At 37.1% G+C, this 26974-nt stretch overlaps 1 protein-coding gene across 2 annotated transcripts; it reads left to right on the top strand.

Annotated features, from left to right (window-relative positions):
* Positions 1 to 1176: 1176 nt before the first annotated feature.
* LOC132300842 (SH3 domain-containing protein 2-like) lies at positions 1177 to 26974 on the top strand. 2 transcript variants are annotated; one of them, XM_059798092.1, is made up of 11 exons: positions 1177 to 1415; positions 11597 to 11635; positions 20445 to 20558; positions 20682 to 20751; positions 20859 to 21010; positions 24141 to 24242; positions 24491 to 24691; positions 24771 to 24833; positions 24984 to 25133; positions 25308 to 25382; positions 26499 to 26974. In XM_059798092.1, exons 1-11 carry the CDS (start codon positions 1356 to 1358, stop codon positions 26613 to 26615), a joined length of 1143 nt encoding a protein of 380 aa, XP_059654075.1. In that variant the 5' UTR covers positions 1177 to 1355; the 3' UTR covers positions 26616 to 26974. The 2 variants fall into 2 exon arrangements, with proteins under 2 accessions (XP_059654075.1, XP_059654076.1); XM_059798093.1 differs by lacking the exon at positions 11597 to 11635 and having other exon boundaries at positions 1178 to 1415.

Below are 26974 nucleotides of genomic sequence, written 5' to 3' on the forward strand. Positions count from 1 at the left end.
AACCCTAATGTAGTAATGGAGCATTTTTTTTTTCACTGTTATTAAATATGCAGTAATGGAGCATATGAAGATAAATGCAGTAATGATCACATGGAAACAAACTGACATCAAACACAAGACATTTCCCACTAGACATCAAACATTTCCCACAAGACATCAGTCTAAAAATGATGTAGGAAACAAACTGACATCAAACACAAGACATGGACCATTGTGTATCACTATACGAAGACATAAAAGTAAAAAAAAAAAAGGACATGGACCACTGTCATTGACTATAAACTCTATTGTTAGTGGGGTCTATCTTCTTTAATCAACATAAAGCCTACACCAAACATTTCCCAAGTTCTAAAAAATTGCATGCATGTGTATTATATATACAAAAAAGAGAATTTTATACTAGGTCAAAACAGATTTTCAAAAACCCTAGAAATCAAATATTCGATTAGTACTGATTAACCTAAAAATATAACCATTAACATACAAAATGAAAAATAAGATTCATTTAAAATCGACATAAAGGCATAAAACATAATCTAAACTTATAAATTTGGAGAACTTGTAAAATCGAATCAAAGTTCGTGAAAATGACAGACTCAACAGGTAATACCACACGATGTAACGCACAATTGAAGAGAACAACAACACGATGTCGCGGACAATTGAACAGAACAAGAATACGATCAAAGTCTTCCACCCACAGTATGAAACCCTAAGTTTGTATCTGCGCCTCTAACTCTCTGTGTGTGTCTCTCTCTAACATAATCAATTAAATGAGATTTTAGGGCAACTTAATTTAGTAGGGTAGAATTGACATTTCACAATTAGTTTTTTATTTTTTTATTTATTTTTTATATAATTTAATAAGTAAGGTCATTTTGGTCATTTCAAATCAACAGTTGCCGGAAAGTTGATCCGGTAACTTCCGGGGGTATTTGCACACTTTGCCTAGTTAAGGGAGGTATTTGTCAAAAATTAGATAGTTCAAAGGTTTTTTTTTTTGTACTTTTGCCTTTTATCAAACTTGAGGGGGCTAGATTGTCCGAAAGTAGGACAACTAAGTTGGTGTACTTTACCTTGTTTTTTAAATGAAAAATTAAAAGAAAATTAACGGTGCAATTTTCCCATTTTGAATCGGCAGGGACAATTATTTATCTATAGTTACAAGAGAGAGGCTGAGCAATATTGTTTTATTTTTATAGTGAAACAAAAGAGTCATTCGAAATCACCAACCACACCTTTTCTTGTACGACGGCAGGCCAAAGCTCCGACGACACTCCCAAAGTTCCCAACACCAATATCTTCGACAGATTCTCTTTCTCTACTCTCTACTCTCTGTCTATATGCCTGTTTGAATGGAAGCTATCAGGAAACAAGCCACCAAGCTCAGGGAACAGGTCGCGAGGCAACAGCAGGTACTATCTATTTATCAGTTAGATTTCAAACCTTGATTTGATTCAAAAAAGTTTGATAGAGATCAATTTTTCATTGGTCGATGATGTAGATCCAGATTAATTTAACTTATTTTGTTTCTCAGTTCGCGTTGAAGTTCTTCAAATTTCTAATTTTGATCGATTCATATCCTCTTTTTGGTTCATGGTTTATACTATTTTTTGATTGTTAGTGTGTTGATTCGGATTATTTCTGTGTTGATTAGGTCACATTGAATGATAATCCCTCAGCACCGTGAGTGTAAGAATTGGATCTATGTTATGCATATGAATTCGGACATCACTATTTAAAATTTCTAGAATACTAAGCAGAACAAATGTGATTAATAGTAGGAGATGAAACATGAATCTGCTATACTATAATAGTTGTGGATTTCCCTTGCTAGTGGTGGCCACATTGTGTAACAAAGAAAATTTGAGTGATAGTCAACTAGATGGAATAAATGGTTTTAATTTTAGTCATGTAATATGGTTGTTTTCTGGTACATCGCATTGATACAAAAGGGCAATCTGAAATTGTAATTTGCTGAACTCCAAAAAGTGCAGAGGGTGCGGTATGTCTCCTGGGTGTCAACAAAATGATTTCAATCAAGGTCCATAAAAGTCGAGGTTTTATAGTTCATTTTGATAAGCTAGAGGGAAAGGAAAGAGAACAATAACATTAATTAGGGCATAAAAGAAAAAGAAATGAAAGCATAGGATAAACCCCTCTTCTTATATTCATAACCAAGGAAGAAAAAAAACAAGAAATGATAGAAATAGCCTTTCTTGTTTTGGAAAGAAAGCTGAAAAAAGAAGAAGAAAGAAAGTAAGGAATGTTTATCATATACTCCAGTAGAATGGGCAAAATAAAAACTCACTTGCTACAAAAATAGGGGCAAAATTGGCAGTCAGTAACTCCCTTGTGGCCTTATCTTTTCCCTCAGTTTCTGCAAATAGCGATAAAACTGCAAATAGAGATAAAACTGCAAATAGAGATAAAGCAAAGTCCTCTTATAGCAATAAGAAAAACTGAAATTACTCCAATGACCATTGGAGCCTAGATTTCTTGAGGGAAATTTGGGAAAAGTATGAAAAGAGAGGGCTTTTCCTTTTAAAATATAACTTCCATCGAGTCCTGATTTCTTCTAGAATGACTTTTAGAATTCCTAGACAACATTGATAACACTTCTACCACTTCCCTAGGCTATTGCTTAGTAGTTTTGAACTTTCATAAATACTTTTATGGAAACTGACATGAACTTGGCACTTCATTAAATAGAAAAACACTTTTCAGGTCAACATTAATTATTTGTATCAATCCTTCCTTCTTGAAGAAAAACTCGCCCTTGAGTAGAAGCAAATACCACGATTTATTAAAAACCTCAACATAGCTTTCCATCCTTCCTTTCTTCTTTTCCATACTCGAACAAAACATATTAATCTATTGTGTGAGTTGAAGCAAATTTACTATGATCTATTTTGATGGCGTTATTATCAATTAATATGGATAGCTATTAATTGAAGAGTGAATCAACTGAGACCGTATAGTAAGAATCAAGTCCTAAGCATAGCAGGATCATTCTAATCACGATTACCCAAATAGACCTAAATGGGTTTTTGATTTTTTATTTATTTATTATTATTTTTTTTGGGGGGGGGGGGGGGGTGGGTGTGATGATTCAATTGGTAATTCTCTTCATGCCAAATAAATAATTTAATTTAAAAACTCTATCGTCTGACAATTGCTTTAAAAAAATATAGAAAACACTGGAAAGGGTTGGGTGAGAAGTCAGAAGAGAAAGTGATAAGAGAAACGGTTTAGGGTGAGTAAATGAGGACATTAAAATATCAACAAAATAAAAATTGTTACTTCATGGCGGGTAAAACCCATTATCCCGCCAAAGAATCTCCCATTGCATTGGACCGGTGCAAAATGGTACTAAAAATCTTTGTTTTCTTATCATTAGTTTCTCTTTTTAGTTGGGTTATGGGGAGAAATTTTAAATTGTTGATTTTTTTGGGTTCCTTGGGTCCGGAGGACCTTTTATTAGGCTTCGGCCCTTGTACAGTTTCTGGGATGCGTTCTTCTTTTGAATGCTTTCTAATATACTTTAACTTATCAGGAAAAAAGACTACACGGTAAAGTGGTTTGTCTCATTATGTAGTGTTCACTTTTTTCCACATGCAAAGGTCAATTCACATTTACAGGTTATTCACATATTCAAGGTACTTTGAAATATAGTGGACAAATAATGTTACGATGAATGTATTTGAATGTGACCTGTTTGAGGAGTGAAAATTAATCCCACATGATGCTCATCTACACTAGTGTGGAAGAGGATCAGAATGATAAAAAGGGAAAGACATTTGTAATATGGTTTATGTGAAATATTAAGTTGTGTGGACATATATTTACAAAGTTATTTTGCATTGAAGTCATGTGAGTGCTTTTGTTCTAGTGGACAAGTTCATAGAAGTTGGCATGTGAAAGCAAATAATACTGTTCAACATGTGAAGTAAATGTGAATTGAACTTTGCATGTGGAAAAAGTGAACACTGTATAATGAGACAAACCACTTTATCATGGAGTCATATCTAATCACATGCGCAGTGTCACTTATATTCATTCCAATGTAGTTGTAAGGCCACTGCATAAAAGTTACTATGCATTCACGTGAATGGAATAGTATGTGCATAAGCTTTTCAACTGCACAACAAATCACGCTAAAAGGCAGGTTGTTATGCGACCTTTGCTACTGCATAGCTTGCATCACTACAATGAAATAGGCAGGTTGTTATCCAAGCTAAAGGGAGGGGGGGTGGTCATAGATTTAGAAAAGGACAGTAAAATAAGTATAGTAATGGGCATAGCCTGCATGACTACTTGATTCGTTGTAGCCTTTGCAGCTGCATAGCTGCATGACTACAATGAAAAAGAGAAGGTTGATGAGAGCTATTGTCCCATATTGGGGAGAGTAAAAGTGGCGGGAAAACAAAGATTTTTGGCACCATTTTGCACCGGTCCAATGTAGTGGGGGTTGCTTTGGTGGGATAATGGGTTTTACCCGCCATGAATTAACAAACCTTTTTTTTTTTTTTTTGTTATTTTAATGTCCTCATTTAGTCACCCATTCTCAGCCACTTTTACTCACCCATAGGGAGTAATGTTACAATGAATTCAAGGTACTTGGAAAAGGTTTTGGGCACACTGCAGAATTAGTCTTCTCAAATTAGTCTACTCCTTCACCTTGCCATATATTTATATTAGACTTGAGACAAATACAATAATAACCCTAGGGTGATATAACCAAAGGAAATAAAAACTCTAAAACATAATCTAACAAAAATAAACAAAAACTCAAGCTTGATTGATGTCAAAACTTAAACATGTATACCATCATACCATTCATTGAATCATGCTTGATAAAAATATATACATGTATATATTTATATCAATTTAAAGTGTGAAATAAACAAATAAAGTTTAGAGGCACACCAGATTTTTTACGTGGAAAAACTCCCTTTCAGCAAGTAAAAAAACCACGGGACGTAGTCCGGCAAAATAATCCACTATGAAGAAAGAGATGTACAACCTAGATCTGTTCAGTCCTTCGAACACAAGTTGATCCCTACACATAGTAAGACACCAAACCTTTATTCTTTGAAGATCTCCAGGTCATCCAAGTGATTGTCTACAACAATTAGTACACTCAAACACCACCTCTTCAACTTGAATATATTTCCCGCAACCAACTTGTCGTTTGTTGATTGTTTGGTTGATAGTCTTTGAAGCAACGCTTTGTAGACTTTGTATAGCATAACTTTAATAGTTACAACACCGTAATATCATCATGATCACCATGTCTATTGCATATGGTATGTGATGATAAACAGAAATAAAGTGCCCTCTATTGTCATAAGAATATCTCTCACGAGTATGTATATGTGAAGAACGTGAATATCTTGTGGAAAAATAAATAAACAAAAACTCTCTGTGAATGACCTAGTGAATTATCTAAAGTTTTTCTATGCACTTATGTATTCTCTTAGGCACACTAGGGTTTCAGTAAACACTAGTATTTATAGGCAATGCATCAAAAATTTCCAAAACACTCTAGGTATGAATTAACTTGGAAAACACATTTTGAAAAAATTCTGTCCACATAAGCTTCGATCGATTCGTGTAGGGTTCCTTCGATCAATCGATTCCCTTCCTGATCTAACCTGTCTATCGTATCTTCAATCAATGCCTGAATTGAGGTCGATTGATTGATCCTCTTTCTTATTTCGATCGATAAGTCTGTAATGCCTAGAATGAGGTTCAAAAAGTTTTCTTCATGCTTAAGTAAGATACAAGTTAGTTTTAGACACTTTGAAACTTGTCAAAAATAGTTTTTGGATGCATGTTTAAAAACTTTCCTTAATGTATAAGCAACTTTCAAAGTAAGTTTAAGAAACTTGGAAACTTAGCATATATAGCATGCATGCATGAACCTGAATGGTGATAGATGATTATATTGGTATGATATTACCTTAGGTCCTTAATATCCTCAGTTGACATCCTTGTCCTTTTGACGTAGACAAAGTTGACATCCTTGTCCTTTTGATGTAGCTTTCTTCAAGTCTTCACACTCAATACTACCATCTAACTTCTAATTCACTCATTAAAAGTAATATAGAAAATTACATTGCTGGAGTGACCTTTTGTCATACGAAAATTTCCAGCCTTAATACTAAAAGCCTAACATATTTAAAATCTAAACATGGCTTTCCATCCTTCCTTTCTTCTTTTCCGTACCTGAGCAAAACACACTAATCTTTTTTTAATGACACAGAATACATTTTCATGAACTTTCAGAGCTTTCTTTTGAAATGTAGTAGATTTCTAAAATTTGCTTGAACACAAATTTTGAACCAAGACTTGAAATTATTTGAGTTTTTCATTGAAACAACTCGTAGCTGTATTTTGCGCCAAGAATCCATCCCAAGTCAGATCATGGATATGGAATGCGTGATTTGTCAACTCCATAACAGAGAAGCTTCATTTCTAACCAAATTATTCAAGTAAACTAAATCTGATGTACTGTCTAATTCACCACTTATTGTTTGAAATTCAATGCTTTTATCTTCAAATTCCTACCTATTTGTTTGTCAATCAACTTAAGTTCTAAAATTTCTACAGCTTGGGAGTTAACTTGAGATATTTGCTTCAATTTCTTCAATATTTCCCATTTTCTCACCTTAAACCCATGATCTGCAGACTGAATAATAACGCCTGCCTCAGCTGCTTCATCAAATTTCTCCTCTGTCGCCTTACTTGTTTCTTTAACTTGGACTTTGATTGTTGCATCTTTTAGTTCGATTACATCACTTGAAAATTTTCTATCCTCTTTTAACTCAGCCCTGTTATTCAATAAAGAATTTTCTTCTTTATGCTCCTCATTTTGTTGTCAATTTTGGAACCTAGAAAATTGAATGTACCCCCAAAATCTCATCTTCTTCATCTGGACATCTGGAAGATTCGTCAAAAGTTTATTTGGTATCTACAAAATCAACATAATTTACAACTTTTTCCTCAAACAAGAGTTAAGTTGATAACATGACTATCTAAAACTCTTAAGACACTTGGTAGACTTGTATCCTAACTCACCACATTCAAGACCAAAATTATAGTTCTAAAGTGGGTTTCCACACTACTTTCCAGGCATTTTGTTGTGCTTTAACTAATGTGGTGAGAGCTCAGCTCGCTTTTGTTTATTAACTAAACGAGTTGAGCTTGGACTTATAAGGGGCTTGTTTAACAAATGAGCTGAGCTCAAACACCATCGAGCTCATGGACAAAGTCGTATAACTTGTATGTATTAAGGTTTTTTTTTTTTTTTTTTTTTTTTTTTTTTTTTTTTTTTTTTTTTCCCTAGTTGGTACTCATGGTACTCACACACACATGCCTCCACCGAGATTTGAACCCCTTACCTCCCTTTGAAAAGTAGGAGCCTGGTACCGCTAGGCCACTGGCCCGTTGGTACTTGTATTAAGGTTAAATCTATTTTATCTTTTTCACAAGTTTAGGACCTAAAGCCCAGGCCCATATAACAGAATCCATTAGCTCAAAATATATGGGTCACATAATCCCTAATGTTTTATAGCCCAAGCCCATAAACCACCCGTGGAAAAATCCAAGACTATCAAATTGTTGGGTGGCGCTAGCATGATAGTGAAAGTGGGTTGCAGGATAGTAACAAATGTTAGAGCAACAAGTTTGGGATTTTTGAGAAAACTATGAGAGAGATTTTGGTGAGTTTTTAGCAAAATATCTCATGTAAGGCAGCATTTGAACCGAGTTCATGAATAGATCGGGCTCAGCCCGTTAAAAGCTCAGTTCACTTTTGTTTATTAACTAAACAAGTTGAGCTTGAACTTAAAAGGGGGCTTGTTTAACAAATAAGCTGAGCTCAAACACCGTCGAGCTCATGGACAAAGTCGTATAACTTATATTAAGGTTAATTTATGTTATCTATTTCACAAGTTTAGGACCTAAAGCCCAGGCCCATATAACAGAATCCATTAGCTCAAAGTATATGGGTCACATAATCCCTAATATTTTATAGCCCAAGCCCATAAATATTATGCAACCCTAATAATTTTCACTTTCGCTTTGCCTTCTCTTGAACGGAAGACATTACATTTCACAGGCATCAGTGCTAGGTGCCCTTCACTTCTCCACCGCAACAACAGCCATAAACCTCACTCACTGACAATTGCGAGGATCAACCTCACTTACTAATGGCTACCACGACCTAATTATCTAACAAACACACACTCTCTCTCTATAGATATATATGACACATATCTCTCTCATCTAATCTCACCATCTCTCATACTGAAATCGCATCTTCATGATGGAGATTGGGAATGACAAAGATTGTCTATGAGCTCGAGCTCGTTGAAAAACTATTGACCCGAGCTTAAACTTGCTTAGATTGAGCTCGTCCGAACACAAGCCAAATCTGGAGCACCTCCTTAGGTTTGGCGAGTTGAGCTCGAACACGCTAAAGCTCGGCCTTACTTGTTTCATTTGCAGTCCTATTCTCATGGATGGTTAGATCTATTAATTTTGAAATTTTCAAGTTCCTATAGGTGGTTACATATCTTTATCAACTTGTCTATGGACATAGGTCTTAATCAAACCATTTATTATTTCATTCTTGGTTCTATTAAAAGATTCGACTGAGAAGTGTGAAATTTTAGATATGAGTCTAAGATTGGAAACCTTATGAAAAATAGTGTTAAAGGTTAGGTCTGTCTCCAATCGTTCCCTCCTAGCACCTCGCATAGGCAGGACCAAGCTAGGATATAGCCTTTTCCTTTTTTGCACAAGGCCGTTGCAAATTTTCCATATATACATACATAAGCTTGCCTATATATTTATTTGTTTTTGTGGAGTCATATTCTGAAACCTGGTTTTGCCTAGCAGTGGCATTAGATGCTTCTTTTTAGATCCTCCATATTCATTCTAAGTCAATAATACTATTATCAGCTTCATTAAGAGAGGTATGAACTCTATTGCCCAACATTAATTAATAAAGCAAAGAATAATGACGTATGAGTTCTCTTTGCTATATGGTTCATCTTAGGGAAAGCTCGAGCTTGAAGAAACAGTGAATGGTTTTATCAATACACAAATATATAACTCACCATGAATTTCAATAGTGCTTATATTCCCACTGTAAGAATAGGGTTTAAGCTTTTCCTAGTCCCTTCTAATCAATGGACTCTTTATGTGCATGGAAGAGTGTGGTTTGCTCATTAAATTCCTACCTCTCTAACTATCTTTGAGATGTTTGGTTTTTTCTGTTAGAATGTTTTGGGTCATTATGTAATTACATATAGTTGGTAGGATCATTGTGTAATTAGCTGAGTCTTATATCTTTATATAAGCCACTGTAGGCTTAGGGTTTAATATATAAAATATACACAAAGTTTTTAGCCACCATGATCTCTCTCTCTATCTCTCTCTCTTATCAGTTTGAACATGGTATCAGAGCGGTACGAAACAATGGGAAACTAAGATTGTGGTTGTGATTGCATCTGTGTTGTTCTTGTCCAAATCGAAATCGAGATTGAGGTCGAATTTGTTCTTCACCGAAGGTTTGGCTGTCGTTCGGTTCAAAGTCGGAGGTCTGAAGCTGTCGTTGTGTTCGGCTCTTCTTGTCTGTCGTTCTTAGATCTGAAGCCCTTCGTTTTGTTGGCCGAGGCTGCCTTGGCTGTTGCGAGTTGCAAAGGAGCCTTGATTCTTCATTGCGAACCTCGGGTGCTGGAGTTTATTGTCGGTGGCAGAGTTCTGGTTCTTGCCGACGCTGATTGTGAAGGAGAAGAGTGGTGTTTGGCTGCAAGCGTGAAGTTATCCCAACCTTGGTTTACTAAAACCGGAATAGCTGAGAACTGGTTTTGATTTGGCCCATTTGCCCAGATCCAAACTGGTTGTCCAGATCCGGCCTGTTTGCCTCGATTCGGCCCATTTGCCTCGATTCGGCCCATTTGCCTCGATTCGGTTCATTTGCCCAGACCCGCCCCGTTTGCCTAGATCCGACTTGTTTGCCCGAATACAGATTTTTTTTTTTTTTTTGCATGGCTACCAGTTCAGACTTGCTTTCTTCTGCTTCCTTCAATCCTCCCATGACTTCGGTCAAACTCAATGGCAAGAACTATGTTTTATGGGTCAAGTCAGTAGCTATTTTTCTGAAAGCCAAAGGCTTTGGCTCTCATTTGGTTAAGGATAAGCCTAAAGACAGTGATGCAGATTTCAGTTCATGGGAACAAAGGGATGCTCAGATCATTTCCTTAATGCTGAATTGTATTGAACCCAATATCAGCTCCAACTTATTGTATTTGGATACTGCTAAGGAGATATGGAACCGACTCCAACAGCTATATTCAGGTATTGGTAATATCACCAGAATTTATGACGTGTGCAGACAATTCTTTGACCTCCGGCAAGGTACTCACACTCTAGCAGAGTACTTCTCACAGTCAATGGGAATTTGTGAAGAAATGAACTTATATCAGCCGATCACCTCTGATGTGAAGAGCATGCAACAACAACGTGAGGATTTTAATGCTATTCGGTTTCTCATGGAGTTGTCACCTAATATCACCAGAATTTATGACGTGTGCAGACAATTCTTTGACCTCCGGCAAGGTACTCACACTCTAGCAGAGTACTTCTCACAGTCAATGGGAATTTGTGAAGAAATGAACTTGTATTAGCCCATCACCTCTGATGTGAAGAGCATGCAAAAACAATGTGAGGATTTTAATGCTATTAGGTTTTTCACGGAGTTGTCACCAGAATATGAATCTGTTCGAGCACAGATTTTGGGTAGCCCTGCACTTCCCTCTCTTCCTGATATGTTCTCCAGACTCCAGCGTGCTACTCTATCTAGTGGTGCTTCCTGGAGTGCTTCAAGTGGTGTCATTGCTCCTCCTAGTAGTGAACGTTCTACATTAGTTGTGAACCAGGGTGGTTATCAGTCTTCTCGTGGCAGTGGAGGTCGTTTTGCTCGTGGACGTGGTCGTGGCAGAGGCAGTGACTCAAAACTCTGCAATTACTGCGGTTTTACTAATCACTCTGTCAATTACTTTTGGGATCTTCATGGGAAACCGCCACCTTCTTCCTATGCACATCAAGTAACCTCTAATGAAAGGGATTCTTCTTTCTTTGCCACACCAACTGCTTCACAAGTGGCTGTTGAGCCTGATATGGTCACAATGATAATTTCCCGTGATGAGTATGCTCAGTTTATGTCTCAACAACGGCCTTTCACCTCATCTTCCATGGTTTCCTTTGCCCAATGTGCACCTGCATGTCTCTTATCCTCTCGCCAGAGTCCCTGGATTCTTGACTCTGGTGCATCCGATCATATGACTGTTAGTTCTCATCTCTTATCTGATTTTCTGTCTGTTCCTTCCTCTCAAAGTGGTACTCTTGCTATGGCTCATCAACTAAAGTTTTGGGTGTGGGGACCACCCATCTCACCTCTTTTATGTCCCTTTCCTCTGTATTATATGTTCCTCAATTCCCTTTTAATTTGATGTCTATTATTTAAATTACTAAATCTCTTAACTGCTCCATTACATTTTATCCCTCCTGTTGTATTTTTCAGGATCTCAAGACGATGAAGAAGATTGGTACGGGACATGAAGTAGGTGGCTTGTATTACTTTGATCTTGCACCATCTTCTACGGCTCTTCAATCACCTTTGTCTCCTCTCTAGTGGCACTGTCGTCTCGGCCACCCATCATTATCAGTTTTGCAGCGTCAAGTCCCCAGTCTTAGTCGTGTTGAGTCCATGCCTTGTGAAGCATGTCATCTTAGTTAGCATTGTCGTGCATCTTTCAAACCGAGAGCTACCAACCGTGTTGCTAGTCCTTTTTAGTTAAATTCATTCAGATGTATGGGACCCAATAAAACATATTTCTATTAATGGATTTCGTTTTTTTGTGACTTTTGTGGATGATCATTCTCGTATGACTTGGTTGTTTTTAATTAAAAATCATTCTGAGTTATTCTCTATTTTTCAAATATTTCGCAAAGAAATAAAAACTCAATTTGGATGTTCCATCAAGTTTTACGTTCTGACAATGCCAAAGAATATTTCTCGGACCCTTTTGAGACTTATTTTCATGCTAAAGGCATCATTCATCAGTTATCTTGTACTTATACTCCTCAACAAAACGGAGTAGCTGAACGTAAAAATCGTCATCTCCGGGAAGTATGTCGTGCCCTTTTATTCCATATGAATGTTCCCAGACGTTTTTGGAGTGATGCTGTTCTTACGGCCTGTCATCTTATTAATCGGATGCTTTCGTTGGTGTTACAAGGGAAATCTCCTCATTCTGTTCTATTTCCCAACTCCGCATCGTTTAGTCTTACTCCTCGGGTCTTTGGATGTGTGTGTTATGTCCATAACCTTGGGCTTGGTCTTGACAAACTCGTCCCTCGTGCCACTAAGTGTGTTTTTCTTGGGTATTCTCGCACTCAGAAGGGTTATCGTTGCTATAGTCCTCATTTTCAGCGCTATTTCACTAGTGCTGATGTATTCTTTTCTGAGTCTCTCCTATATTTTTCTGATTCTACTATCCCTCTTGATATTACTCTTAAGCCACCTATGCCAACTGTTCCCTCTTTATTTCTTGCTCCCACACCTTTTCGTTCCGTTGTCCCCTTGCAGGTTTATACTCGACGACCTTGACCGCCTACTTCGCTCTGTCCATTTCCTTCAGAGTCTTCGGATCCGACGCCATCTACTTTACCTGATGATTTGCCTATTGCTCTCCGTAAGGGTACTCGGTCGTGTGTTACTGCACATCTCATTTCTAACTTTGTCTTCTACCATTACGTTTCATCCTCTTTGTCTTGTTTTTTAATCCAAAATAAGAATTTGCAGGATGCTCTTTCTAATTCGGATTGGCGCAAAGCCATGGTAGATGAAATGGATGCCCTTCACCGTAATCGGACTTGGGATCTTGTTCCCTTACCTCCGGGCTCCAAAACGGTTGGTTGTAAGTGGGTATACACTGTTGAATACCTTCACGATGGGTTTATTGAGCGGTTGAAGGCTCGTCTAGTGGCAAAAGGGTACACTCAGACTTATGGTATTGATTTCGATGACACCTTTTCCCCTGTTGCTAAGATTTCTTCTATTCGGGTACTTATTTCCATTGCTGCCAATTGTAACCGGCCGTTGTTTCAATTGGATGTCAAAAATGCCTTCTTGCATGGTGACTTGGTTGAAGAAGTTTATATGGAGCAACCACCTGGGTTTGTTGCTCAGGGGGAGTATCGTCACACTGTTTGTCGCCTTAAAAAGGCTCTATATGGATTGAAACAATCTCCACGGGCTTGGTTTGGAAAATTCTCTGAGACGGCATTAGAATTTGGTCTTAACAGATGCCAGACCGATCATTCGGTATTTCACCAGCGCACTAAAGCTGGCTTCATTTTTCTTGTTATTTATGTAAATGATATTGTGATCACGGGTGATGATTCTGAAGGCATTGCTAAGTTGAAGTTGTTTTTCCAAAATCGATTCCACACTAAAGACTTGGGTAAACTTAGGTATTTCTTGGGTATTGAAGTTGCTAGATCCAAGAAGGGTATAAGTTTATCTCAATAAAAATATGTGTTGCACTTATTAGAAGAAACAGGTATGTTGGGTGGTCGTCCAGTTGATGCTCCTATGGTTTCAAATACAAAACTTGTGTCTGATGAGGGTGATCTATTTTATGACCCGGGCAGATTTCGTCGCCTTGTTGGGAAATTAAATTATCTCACTATCATTCGACCTGATATTTCATATGCAGTTAGTGTTGTAAGTCAGTTCATGGGAGCTCCTAGAATGCCACATTGGATTGCTTTTCTTTGGATTATCTGATATCTCAAGCAAGCTCCAGACAGGAGATCTCCTGTCAAATGGTCATCTCAGGTTGGAAGGTTTTACCGATGCTGATTGGGCTGGTTCACTTTCAGACAGGAGATCTACTACAGGCTACTCATTTGTAGGAGAAAATCTTGTTACATGGAGAAGTAAAAAGCAAACGATGGTAGCTCGATCTAGTGCTGAAGCTGAGTACAGGGCAATGGCCCATACCACTAGTGAGTTGACATGGATACAACATTTTCTAAAAGAACTTGGGTTGACAATTGAAACTCCTACTCCATTGTTCTGTGATAATCAAACAGCTGTTCACATTGCATCAAATCTTGTGTTTCATGAGTGGACCAAACATATTGAAGTTGATTGTCACTTCATTCGAGAAAAAATATTAAGTGAGAGCATCTCTACTCTGTTTGTGAAGTCTGAAAATCAATTAGCTAATATGTTTACCAAAGCATTGGGTCATAATCGGTTAAGGACTATCTATTCCAAGTTGGGATTATTTGATATATATTCTCCAGCTTGAGGGGGAGTGTTAGAATGTTTTGGGTCATTATGTAATTACATATAGTTGGTAGGGTTATTGTGTAATTAGCTGAGTCTTGTATCTTTATATAAGCTACTGTAGGCTTAGGGTTTAATATATAAAATATACACAAAGTCTGTAGCCACCATGATCTCTCTCTCTCTCTCTCTTATCAGTTTGAACATTTTCAAAACTCCATGGACATGCAGAACAGAAATGCTATCCCCACTCGGACAAAGACATAACTTTTACTTGTTCAAACCAAGCAATTTTTTGTACAGTTTTCTGATTTTCAGTTTTTAGAAAACAGAAAATTGTTCTCAATACCAAGCAGGCCCATAACTCCCTAGGAATTTCAATTGCGCTCATATTCGTCACTGTAAGAATATGGTTAAAGCTTTTCCTAGTCCCTTCTAATCAGTGGACTCTTTACATACATGGAGGAGTGCGGTTTGTTCGATAAATTCACCTCTCTATCTATCTTTGAGACGTTTATTTTTTTCAAAACTCCATGGACATGCAGAACAGAAATGCGTATCCCCACTCGGACAAAGACATAACTTTTACTTGTTCAAATAGTTAATTAAAATGAAGCAAGGTCAGGAACGACAAATCTCTTTATGATTAACAGATCCATTTTGCAAGTTCATTATTGTGGGTAGTTCCTACAAAGGATCATTAACTAATGACTTGAACAATACTTAAATTCTTGATGTACATGCTACACAGTTGGTTCCCATCCTTCAGAATATATTAAGATAAGAAGAATTTACCTATTGTTGATTGAAATACAAGTTTAGTGTTAGTTCATGAATGATAGAACGATTTACAATATTCGAAGTCATGATTAGGCTCTCTCCAATGGTGCCTTTTGCCATTTTATATTATCCTCAATGCCACGAAACATGAGAAACTTCATACCTTCTTGATTAAGTTTAGGGCCCTAGGATCAGCCTGAGAGGGTTACTAACCGATGTCACACATTCGTTTGAAGTGGGAGGAGGAGTAGTATATCTGAGGTGGGAAAATATTAAAGCTGAATGGAAGTTTGGTAGAAGTGAATGATGATTTTTTGAGGGAATGTGGGAAATGTAGGGGATTATGATGGTTAAATTGAAGCTTAGATGTTCCAATGAAGATAATTTATTTACCCAAGTTTTCTACTTAAAAAGAAAAAACAATAAAGCAATAGGGACAAAATAATCCAAATCCAATTTCTTTGTAACAACTATCATCTCCAGACAAGTGGGGGTAGAAATGCACATTGGGCAGGATAATCTGACCCCACCTGAACACAATCCTATTTTTCATAGGGTTGGGCGGCGGTTTTTACAAGCTAGATCGTGTCTGGGTTGGGAAATCCCAACGTGGATTAAAATTGTGCCAAGTTTTGGTTGAGGTGGAAAGCAACTCAAGCTCGGCAACCTAATCTCAACTAGAACCTAGTGGAATTATATATATTATACACAATGGTAAAACAACATTTAGTGTGTTCCCTTACTAGTCAAGATTTTTTTTTTTTTTTTTTTCGTTTCAATCTTTTCATTTAAAATTCTTTTGATGGAAACTTTCTAATTTATTTCTTAATTTGTGTGGAGATGCCACAATTACCCAAATACATCCTTTGTTCAAATATTTCTACGTGATTGGGCTTGAGTTGAAGGTTTCAGGTTAAGGCTGGGCTAAGCCTTGAACACGCCCATCCCACTCAAGTTGTATGAAGGTTTGACAATTAACCCTAATACTACCCTGGTTCAAATATTTGAACATGATTCGGCTCGAGGTCAAGGTTTTAAAGGCTAGGCTAAACCCTGAATGCTCAGTGAAATGCCTTAATTGGATAAAATGGCGGTAAAGTGGGTTTTATATTGAATAGTGATTACATTACTAGAGGAAAAACCTCAACGCAAGAACCAAATGACTTCCAAGTTTAAAGCCGGTGCTGAGCTTGAGGCACATGGTGGGTGATAAACTTGAAGTGTAATTGACTACTGATGCTTCCAGTAGCCTTTCTCTAAATAACTGGATTTGCATGCACAGGCCTTACGATTTTGACAATTTCGGTTTTTGTGTATGTACCTGACTTGTACATGTTCTTTTGTTTTATGATCCATGCTAAATTGTGTGCTTTGATTTGATTTATAAGTTAAGTTGCTACTATAGTCATAATTTTCCCATTGTTGTTGTTTTTTATTTTTATTTTGTTTTATTTATTATTTTTATTTTTAATTTTTTTTATAGTATTAACATTTACTTATATATATTGTTGAAAGAGAGAGAGAGAGAGAGAGAATATATGAAAACGTATATGTTATTGAGTAAGTAATACAATAATACAATGGTGTTTATATAGGAGAAGCTATGGGAGTAGGTGAGTGGAGAACAAGAAAACCCTAAACATGGTAATTCTATATCTGGTAATGAGGGGTAGGTGACAACTCATACAATACTCACTGTAAACGTGTGACAACTCATACAATATTGTACAACACTCCCCCTGAAGCTGAAGAGTAAATGTCAATAACTCCCAGCTTGCTACATATAGAATCAATAGAGTCCTTGGGAAGCGCCTTAGTGAAGATGTTTGCCAGCTGTCTACCAGAAGGAACAAAAGTTGTAACAATCTCATTCGAGTCAACTTTAGATCGAATGAAATGGCAATCTACTTCAATGTGTTTAGTCCTCTCATGGTAGACTGGATTGCTAGCAATATGAATAGCTACCTGATTGTCACAATGGAGAGGAATTGGGTACTGGACTAAAATCCCAAGTTCCTGTAAAAGAGTTTTCAACCAAGTAAGTTCACAGGCAGTGTGTGCCATGGCACGATACTCTGCTTCAGCACTGGAACGAGCCACAACTGACTGTTTCTTACTCCTCCAAGTTACTAGATTTCCTCCTATGAAAGAGAACCGGCCTAATCTGCATCTATATATCCCTCAATCCGAAGATGTCCAGAAGATTGATAAAGAAGACCACGTCCAGGAGCACCCTTGAGATACTTGAAGATGCGTACAACTACCTTCATGTGAGGTACCCGAGGACTGGTTATGAACTGGCTCACAACACTAACTGCATAGGAGATGTCCAGACAAGTGATTGTGAGGTAAATAAGTTTACCTATAAGTCTCCCATACATCTCTGGATCATTGTCCTTAAGCTTTACATTAGTCTCCATGGGTGAGCTATAGGTTTCGAACTAAGATATCCAGTATCCTGTAAGAGATCAAGAGTATACTTCCGCTGAGAAAGACTAATGCCTTGCTTTGAATGAGCCACCTCAATTCCTAGAAAATACCGAAGTTTGCCCAATTCCTTAGTAAGGAAGCTAGAACTCAAGTGATGGAGTAGAACTTGTATCCCATTTTTGTCACTGCCGGTGATAACAATATCATTTACATACATCACAAGAATCACAATACCACATTTCGTTTTCTTAAAAAAGAGAGAGTGGTCAGCTTGGCTTCTGGTCATACCATGAGCTACCACCGCTTTACTAAACCTATGAAACCATGCACGAGGGGACTGTTTGAGGCCATAGATAGACTTCTTGAGATGACACACACTCTCACTTATACTCAAACCCAGGTGGTTGAGTTATATAGACTGTCTCATTAAGGTCACCGTGCAGAAAGGCATTTTTAACATCAAGTTGATGAAGTGGCCAGTCTAGATTAGCTGCAAGATAGATTATCACACAAACTGAATTCAGTTTGGCCACAGGAGAGAACGTCTCAGTATAATCAAGGCCATAAGTTTGAGTGTAGCCTTTAGCAACAATCGAGCTTTAAGACGGTCAATGGTACCATCAGGCTTTTGTTTAACAGTAAAAATCCAACGACAACCAACAACCTGAGTATCAGTAGGCTTAGGAACAAGGTCCCAAGTATGATTCAATTTGAAAGCGTTTATTTCTTCTTACACAGCTTTCCTCCACCCTGGATGAGAAAGTGCCTCCCTGTAGGACTTAGGAAGAGCAATAGAGGATAATGACAAAGAAAAATCTTGAAAGGAGGAGGACAATTTATTATACGATACAAAATTAGAGATAGGGTGATTGGTACAAGACCGTTTACCTTTCTGAACAACAATAGGTGGATTAAGATCAGAGTCTGGAGAGATGGAAGAATCTCCAGGTGTTGAAGCGACTGGTGGAAGTGGCAAGGTTGGGTTTACTACTTCAATTGTTTATGAAGAGTTGGATTGTAACATTTATATCCTTTTTGAGTGCGAGAATAACCTAAGAAAATACATTTGTGAGCACAAGGATCAAGTTTGTCTCTTCCCGGGATTATGAACAAAATAGACACACCCAAACACCTTTGGAGGAATGGAAAAAGGATTTTTGTCAGAAAACATCATTTGGAAGGGTGATTTTCCTTGAAGGACCCAAGAAGGCATGCGGTTTAAAAGATAAGCAGCAACCAGAACTGCATTTGCTCAAAAATGTTTTGGAACATGCATTTGACTTATTAAGGCACGAGCGATAGCTAGGAGTGGGCCATTCTTCCGTTCAGCAACTCCATTTTGTTGAGGGGTATCAACACAAGATGTTTGATGGATAATGCCCCTCGACTCAAGAAACTTTTGAAAAACATTAAGTTTATATTCAAGGGCATTGTCAGTTCAAGAACAAGTAATTTTGCATCAAACTGATTTTGAATTTCAGCATAAAAGGATTGAAAAATAGAGAATACTTGAGATCTATCATTAAGAATATAAACCCAAGTTAAACGTGAATAATCATCAATAAATGACACAAAATAATGAGCACCAAATAAACCAGTAGTGCGAGCTGGTCCCCAAACATCCGAATGTACTAACTCAAAAGGTTTTAAACTTTTATCAAAACGAGACTTAAAAGTAGCTTGGCGATGTTTACTAAGTTCGCAAGTAGTACAATTAAACTTGGAAAAATCAACTTAACAAGGGACCAAGGCTCGAAGACTATTTGAAGAGGGATGTCCAAGGCGGCAATGCCACTGGTAAGCTGAAGAGGAGGTGGAATGTAGAGTTGTTGGAGCAGTACTTGGCTGGAAGTAGTAAAGACCATCACCCCCACCAATCATCTTCTTCGTCTTAAGATCCTGAAAGACACAACGGGAAGGAGAAAAAGTAACTAGCAATTTAAATCTGATATGATTTTGCGAATTGACAATAAATTGAATGAAAATTGAGGGATATATAAAACTGATGAAAAAGTGAGACCCGAAGTGCAGAAGGTACCAATTCTATGAATAGATGATTTGGCACCATTCGCTACAGTAACAACCGATGGTGAGAAAACATGAGAACTATCAGAAAGAAGAGATGGGTTATCTGTCATGTGATTGGATGCCCCTAAATCAATGATCCAAGGTGTAGAAGATGAAGCATGGAGACACGTATTACCTGAAGTAACGATAGTAGCGGTGGAGGGCGGCTGATTTGCACGCTCACACTTTACCAGTTTGGTGCTGGTGATTGACCCAAGAAGATGGGATTCCTTAGTATCCATCAGAAGAGCTGCCAAACAAATGAGATATAGTAGCGAGAGGGACCTGAGATAAGAGAACCAAGATGTAGCCTAGATGAACTCGAGAGAAATTATTGAGAGGAGAGCCGAGGAGGGATCTGAGAGAGATTGCTGAGATGAGAACTGAGATTGAGAGAAAGTTGAGATGGAATCAAGATCAGAGTTTGAATAAGACTAAAAAAAAATTTAAAGAGGGATCGATTTCCGCTCTGATACCATGTTGAAAGAGAGAGAAAGAGAATATATGAAAACGTATATGTTATTGAGCAAGTAATACAATAATACAATAGTGTTTATATAGGAGAAGCTAAGGGAGTAGGTGAGTGGAGAACAAGAAAACCCTATACATGGTAATTCTATATATGGTAATGAGGGGTAGGTGACAACTCATACAATACTAATTGTACACGTGTGACAACTCATATAATACTGTACAGCATATATATATATATATATCTCTGATCAAAATGAATAACTTAAGAGTTTTTCCATCCTGAAAATGTGCATTTTAATATCATTAAGTTAAATTTCAGGCTGTATTCAAGCAGTTTGGGGGATATGGAGGTTCGGATGTTGTTGCGGATGAGGTAGAACTCCAACAGCATCAAAAGCTTGAGAAGCTTTACATATCAACACGGACCGCCAAGGTAGTCTAATCGTTTGATGGCTTCTTTGTGTGTGTGTGTGTGTGTGTGTGTGTTGTCTGTGTGTCTGTGCTATGTCTGAGTACAATCTTCTATGCCTAGTGAATCTTTACTTTCATTCTTCAGCATTTTCAAAGGGATATTGTTCGTGGTGTGGAAGGTTATATTGTTGCCGGGTCCAAACAAGTTGAAATAGGTGATTGAGCTGGTTTAGGTTTGCTGTCATTTGTTGGTATTATAGTTTTGGTTTAATGTCAAGGATTTTGATGGTCATATTCTCTGAGTGTACAATTTTTCCAACAGGAACCAAGTTGTCAGAAGATAGCAGGAAATATGGTGTTGAGAATACATGTACCAGTGGTGGTACACTATCAAAAGCTGCATTAAATTTTGGACGAGCTCGTGCTCAGATGGAGAAGGAGCGTGGAAATCTATTGAAAGCCCTTGGTACACAGGTTTGATCTTTTCTGTCCATTTTACTCTAACCAAAATGTAAGGCACTAGAAAGTTAGTTTTCATGTGCAAAACATGCTTCTTACATATCAAAAGTTACACTTCCTATTTAAATATATGTTTTTCAAGGGGTGGGGAAGAATGGTTGAGTTGATCCATGGCACAGTTGGTATACTGCCATTGAATGAATTACTATTATATCATCTGAATCTTATTAGACATTAGCGCGTGATTTCACCATTTCAATTTTTGCGGGGTGCGGGGGGTGTTGTGGTGCTGGGGAATCTTTATTAGCAATGGTTTGAGTCACACCATGGCCTTATTCCCAATGTGTGTAAATTTGCCTTATTTATGATGGCTATGATCTCGTTGCAGCACATTCCAAAATCAACACCAAATTTTATTGTTGATTTTAATTGCAGAGTGAGATTCATTTCTAATTGGATGTAGCTTAATGAATCTTCATTGTTTTTGGGTTTACTTCTGATATTTCCTGTGAATGCAAACTTAATTTCTATATGGTATATAAGCTCGTTGATGCTTGCTTGTGTATGATTGAGCCTGTATATTGTTGCCTCACAGGTTTAGATTTTTATTTATATTTTATTTATTTTTGTTGGTGGGGTAATGGAATGGACCCAAAATATCTTTTTTGGGGAAGTGCGTGCAAGTGGCAACCTTACCTTGGCTTGAGAAATTGTTAGGAATACGAGAGATACTTGATTTAATCTTGTTATGTAGTTCTTAAATGTATGAAAATATAACTAAGAAAAAAGAATAAAGTGGGGGTGTTTCTTAAAGAGTTGAGTAGAAATCTGGAGCTCATGCCATTGTACATAATTTAGGATCTGGGGTCATTTTAATATTATGGAGACATACGAAGTGGGCTATTAAATGAAAAGCTGTAATGGGCCATTGCATGATAACCAATTTTTTGAACTTAGGTTATTGCATGATTTTGAAAACCTGGGCATGGGTGTTTTTTTGAATAAGCAAGGTCACAGAAGAGATTAAAGGAAACCTGGGTACAGGGCTTTGACTAACCTTTTTTTTTTTTTTTTTTTTTTTTTTTCTTGTGTGTGTGTGTGTGTGTGTGTGTGGTTGGGGGAGCGGAGGGTGGGCTGAGTGCCTGGATGGCAACTACTCTGGGAAACTAGTAGGACGTTTAGTAGTTTGTTACCATCAAAACACTTGCTTTAATGAATTTTGAGTTGCTCTCTCCTAATGAGATTCACTGATTTAATCATCAGGTTTCATCAAGTCAAAAATTCTCCTGCTGAAAGTTGAATAAAAAGGAATAATATAATACAAATGCTTCATAGAAAACATTTTTAGTGCTAATCTAAGTTTAAGAGTTGGTCTTTCTAGTTGGCTAGCACAACATTTCTTCAACCATATGGGAGTCACTCTGTTATTATCAAATCATGAATTGAAGGGCTGGCCGCTATGAATATTCTCTCCCATACTGATGTTTCGGGTGCTAACGAATGAGCCCGTTAGGGCCCGCACCCCCAGAGCCACAAGAAAGCATCCGTCGGCAAAGCTTAAGGGGGAGTATATAATCCGCTGCTGATATGAGAAGGCCAATAGCACTGGTGAGGCTATTCCTTGAAGAGGAAGTTGGGGGCCTAATAGCTTTCCCTACTTCAAAAGCTGGGCCATAGTCAACGTGGCAGTATTTGGATTTTAATCCAATACATAGATATTGATGATGTCTCAAATGAGTCATTCGACTCATTTCAAGTATTAGTGAAATCTTAGCGTATTAGCATAATTCAATGTGGAAACTGTCATGCACTAGTATAGTGTGACTTAACCTATATTAGGTTAGTTTTATCCAGCGTTGCAATTTTTTTTCTTTCTTTTTTCCCTTTTCTAAGGAAAAGTGAATAACAAGGAAGAGAGGTTTTTTACGAATATTTAAAATTTCAAGATGATTCTTTTTTCCTCAAATTATTACATTAAATGGTATAATTAATGATTTCTTTTGGTAAGTGGTAGAATTATTAATTAAATATATATGTCTTTTCTTGCTGCAGGAGGATATTGCTCCTTAGTCTTTATTTAAATTTGGACACTTTTGGGATTATATCAAGTATTTAATATCTGAATTCTATGCAGTTGTGTTGTGCCATAGACTGACATGGCACATCAAGTGGGCATTTTTTTAATGGATAAATGATACCTTCCCAATCCTTTATATAGAATGAGTTCACTTTTCTTTTGATAATTAAGTGTATCATTAAAGCATAAAAATAGTTTATATTATCTCAATAATATAATGATATATTTGTGTAGCATGCACACACACACACCCACCCCCCCACACACACACATATTGGTAAGCATGTCACATATATTGGTTTGTATGGAATTGCATCAGTTGTAACAAGTCATACCAAGGTCCACTGGTTGATTGAATTATCTATGAGTGACTGAGTGCTTTAAAAAAGTTAGATATCCTATAAGCCTGCCCATATACTCTTCGTGACATACCTATAAAATCAATAGCTGACATTGCACAGGAGCGTATGGAACTTTTGAAAAGGGAACAAGTTACCCTTAGAATTTTCTGAAAGACTGTTTGTGGTTTCAATATAAAGTCAGTGACTCAATTTGCTATAATACAATCAAGTAATTTCAACTTCTTTAGATTGATTGATTGATTGATTTAGGGATCTGATTGATTGATTTTTCAACAAACAGCTCTACATAGCAAAGAACTCTTGTAGCTGACTGTTGACATAGGTTTTGTTGAGTGGAATCATTGACAGATTATCAACTTTAGATGATATGTTTATATATATTCTCCTGTAGTTTGTTCCGTCCACCTGGCTTATTTATGTGATTGAAACCTTAAGATGAATTCTGAAGCCCTATATTTCTCATTGATTTTGGCAAAAGGTTTTTGCTATTGTTGGTATGAAGTAGTTCCGGCTTAAATTGCCCTATGTTATCAAGCTATCAGCCTAGAGAAGAAAGATAACGAGTAGGAAAAGAACTCTGCCTAATAAAATTCGCTCTTCTTAATGTGAATCATATCTATACTCATTATGTCGCTTGCCATCTTCCTAGAAATCAAAGGCATTTCTTTTAAATGCTTGACACGCATTTCAATATCTCATTTACCAGGTTGCAGAGCCATTAAGAGCGATGGTAGTGGGAGCTCCATTGGAAGATGCTCGGCATCTTGCTCAACGGTATGATAGAATGCGACAAGAGGCGGAGGCTCAGGTATTTATTGTGATGGATAATTTTTTTGTAAAAATTTCTAATGCTGATATCTTTTCATATCCCAGTGCTTTTTTCACTTTCTTTCTCAGTCATGGTCTTATATTATTGAGTTGTTTGGTCTCTCTGTCTCTGTCTCTGTCTCGCTTTCTCTTTTTGTTATGCATAATAAGATGATTAAGCATGCATGTTTGAACAACCAAGTATACTCCTACAAGCTTGTAATTTTATTTTCTCTTGAACCTAGATAGGCTATTGAAGTTTCCAAACGGCAAGCAAAAGTTAGAGAAGCAATGGGTAACCCTGAGATTGTTTCGAAACTTGAAGCCGCAGAAACAAAGCTGCAAGACCTGAAATCAAACACGGCAATATTGGGGAAAGAAGCTGCTGCAGCAATGACAGCTGTTGAAGCTCAACAACAGAGGTTGACCCTCCAGCGACTTATTGCCATGGTAATACACCACTACCTCTTTTTGTACATGTGCATGATTTTAAAATTTGTACTAAGGTGATTGTTGCTCTGTTTTGAAGATTGAATCTGAACGTGCTTACCATCAGAGAGCTCTTCAGATACTCGATCAGCTTGAAGGCGAGGTATGAAGCATTGTCACCAAGAAACTTGCTTTCATTATCTCTCTCTCTCTGCTGATGAAGCTGCTGCTTTTTATTTTATTTTTTGTGTGTGCGCGTGGGCTTTCTGCTTCACATATTCATGACATGCCATGCTCTTTTTGTGATTGGCAGATGAAATCAGAGCGACAACAAATTGAAGCGGCTCCTATTCCGAGTGAGGACACTATGCCTCCACCGCCACCATATGAAGAATTTAATGGTGTATTTGCTTCTCCAATGAATAATGGATCAACTGACAGCATGGGTTACTTTTTAGGAGAGGTAAGTAAAAGTTATTTTATTTTCTTCTTTTTCCCCCCCTTTTTGGAGATAGATAAGATTAAAAACTATATATGCTCTGAATTATGAATTTGACTGAAAGTGCTGCAATCTGTATGATTGCTTTTAGAATGTCTCTTTTCATTGTAATTGCATATATCTATTATTATGTCACAGGTATTGCACTCGTATCAAGCTGTATCTGATGTGGAGCTCAGTTTGTCGGTTGGTGACTACGTTGTTGTCCGAAAGGTTTGCAGCTTGCTTGAATTTAGCATCTCTATAGTTTTTTTGTGATACTCTTCTCCTTGAATTATAGATTTCTGTAGTTTAGCTTCTTTGATACTTTTCTTCTATTTTGAGTTCTAGAATACTAGCTTGTTTTTTCATGGGAATACAATAAACGTTGCCCTTACTTAATATCTCTTAGGATGGGCCACATGAAAATAAAATGAGATGTGCATGCATAGAAACACATTATTCCTTGGTCGATCTTTTGATTCTGGTTATCAAGCTGGATTTTGTAAATGAATCACACCATGCTCTTCTAAAATTTATTTATCCTTATTTTCCGACAATCCTAATAAGAGTTTCGGCAATTTAATGCTCAATTTATTGCTTTTGTGCTCACTTATTTTTGGGTTACTTTGATGAATTTGTTAATTGCATAAAAACAATTATAAGATATGCTGTCAACATAAATACGGGAACACCAGTCACTTGAAGCTTCTACCAATATTTTTTCTGTTTCCTACTAGATTAGCAAGGCATAGCTATAACAGCTGTTCAATAATTATTGAATAATGGAATCCTGATGAGCTCATGAGAATCTGAATAAATAACTTAAAAATTCATTCACTTCCTTTTTTCATCATTTACATGTCAGCATTGTATCTCATCATGAACTCGCCAATGTGGACCGCAACATTATCGATATTTTACGAAAAGATTTCTCTAGCTTTGGTTTTAGTATCTCCAAACAACGAAATTCCTCAGTTCTCCTGCGCTATCTCATATTAATGTCCTCCATCAATATTGTGGCTGCCATTCCGAACTCCAGGAACAGTGCAAGTATTAATGCTTTAGGGTAGACACACATTTTTTCCCAATTGGCACTTACCCTCAATCTCCTCCCTTTTGAGGTAGTTGGAGGAGATACCAATCTAAGGTAATGCTCGGTGGTAATAGTGGTGCAATGTTACTCAAATTTCCTTCCTTTTTTACTTTTTTCTCTTTTCCTCTCTGGTACCAAGAATACAAATTTTTGGTGCTTGGTTGATTAACCTTGCTGATGTCCATTTCCAAGCGTTTGGCTATATTTTTTCCGAATCCAATGCAATAATGATTTATGTTCTGCAATATTTCCAGGTAACAAACAATGGCTGGGCAGAAGGCGAATGCAAAGGAAAAGCAGGTTGGTTCCCTTTTGGTTACGTTGAGAGACGAGAACGTGTTCTTGCTAGCAAGGTGGCTGAAGTGTTCTAAAATTTTGTATGGCGTCAATTTTCAACTAGTGGTGTTTGTATGTTAGCTTTTGGTCTCTGGGCATACTCGAGAGTTGTTGGATCATGTGTTCGTTGTTGCATATATAGAACACAAGCACTTGCCTGCTTTTGTTTTGTGATATACACGGTGACGTTTAGCCATTCTTACCCTTTTTTTTTTTTTTTTTTTTTTTTTTTTTTTGATGAATTCTCAATTTCTTATCGACTTATGTATGCAATCTATTCTTTCTTACTCAGATTTACTTTCTTCTTCTTTTCTTTTTTATTTTTATTTTTTGGAAATGGATGGAGTTTTATGGCTGATATTGGTATCCAGTGAAGTTATATTTTGGTTTGGTA

Source organism: Cornus florida, unplaced genomic scaffold (genome assembly GCF_030987335.1).
Source record: "Cornus florida cultivar Cherokee Brave unplaced genomic scaffold, ASM3098733v1 CherokeeBrave_3.0.0_Hap2_Chr03, whole genome shotgun sequence".
NCBI lineage: Eukaryota > Viridiplantae > Streptophyta > Magnoliopsida > Cornales > Cornaceae > Cornus > Cornus florida.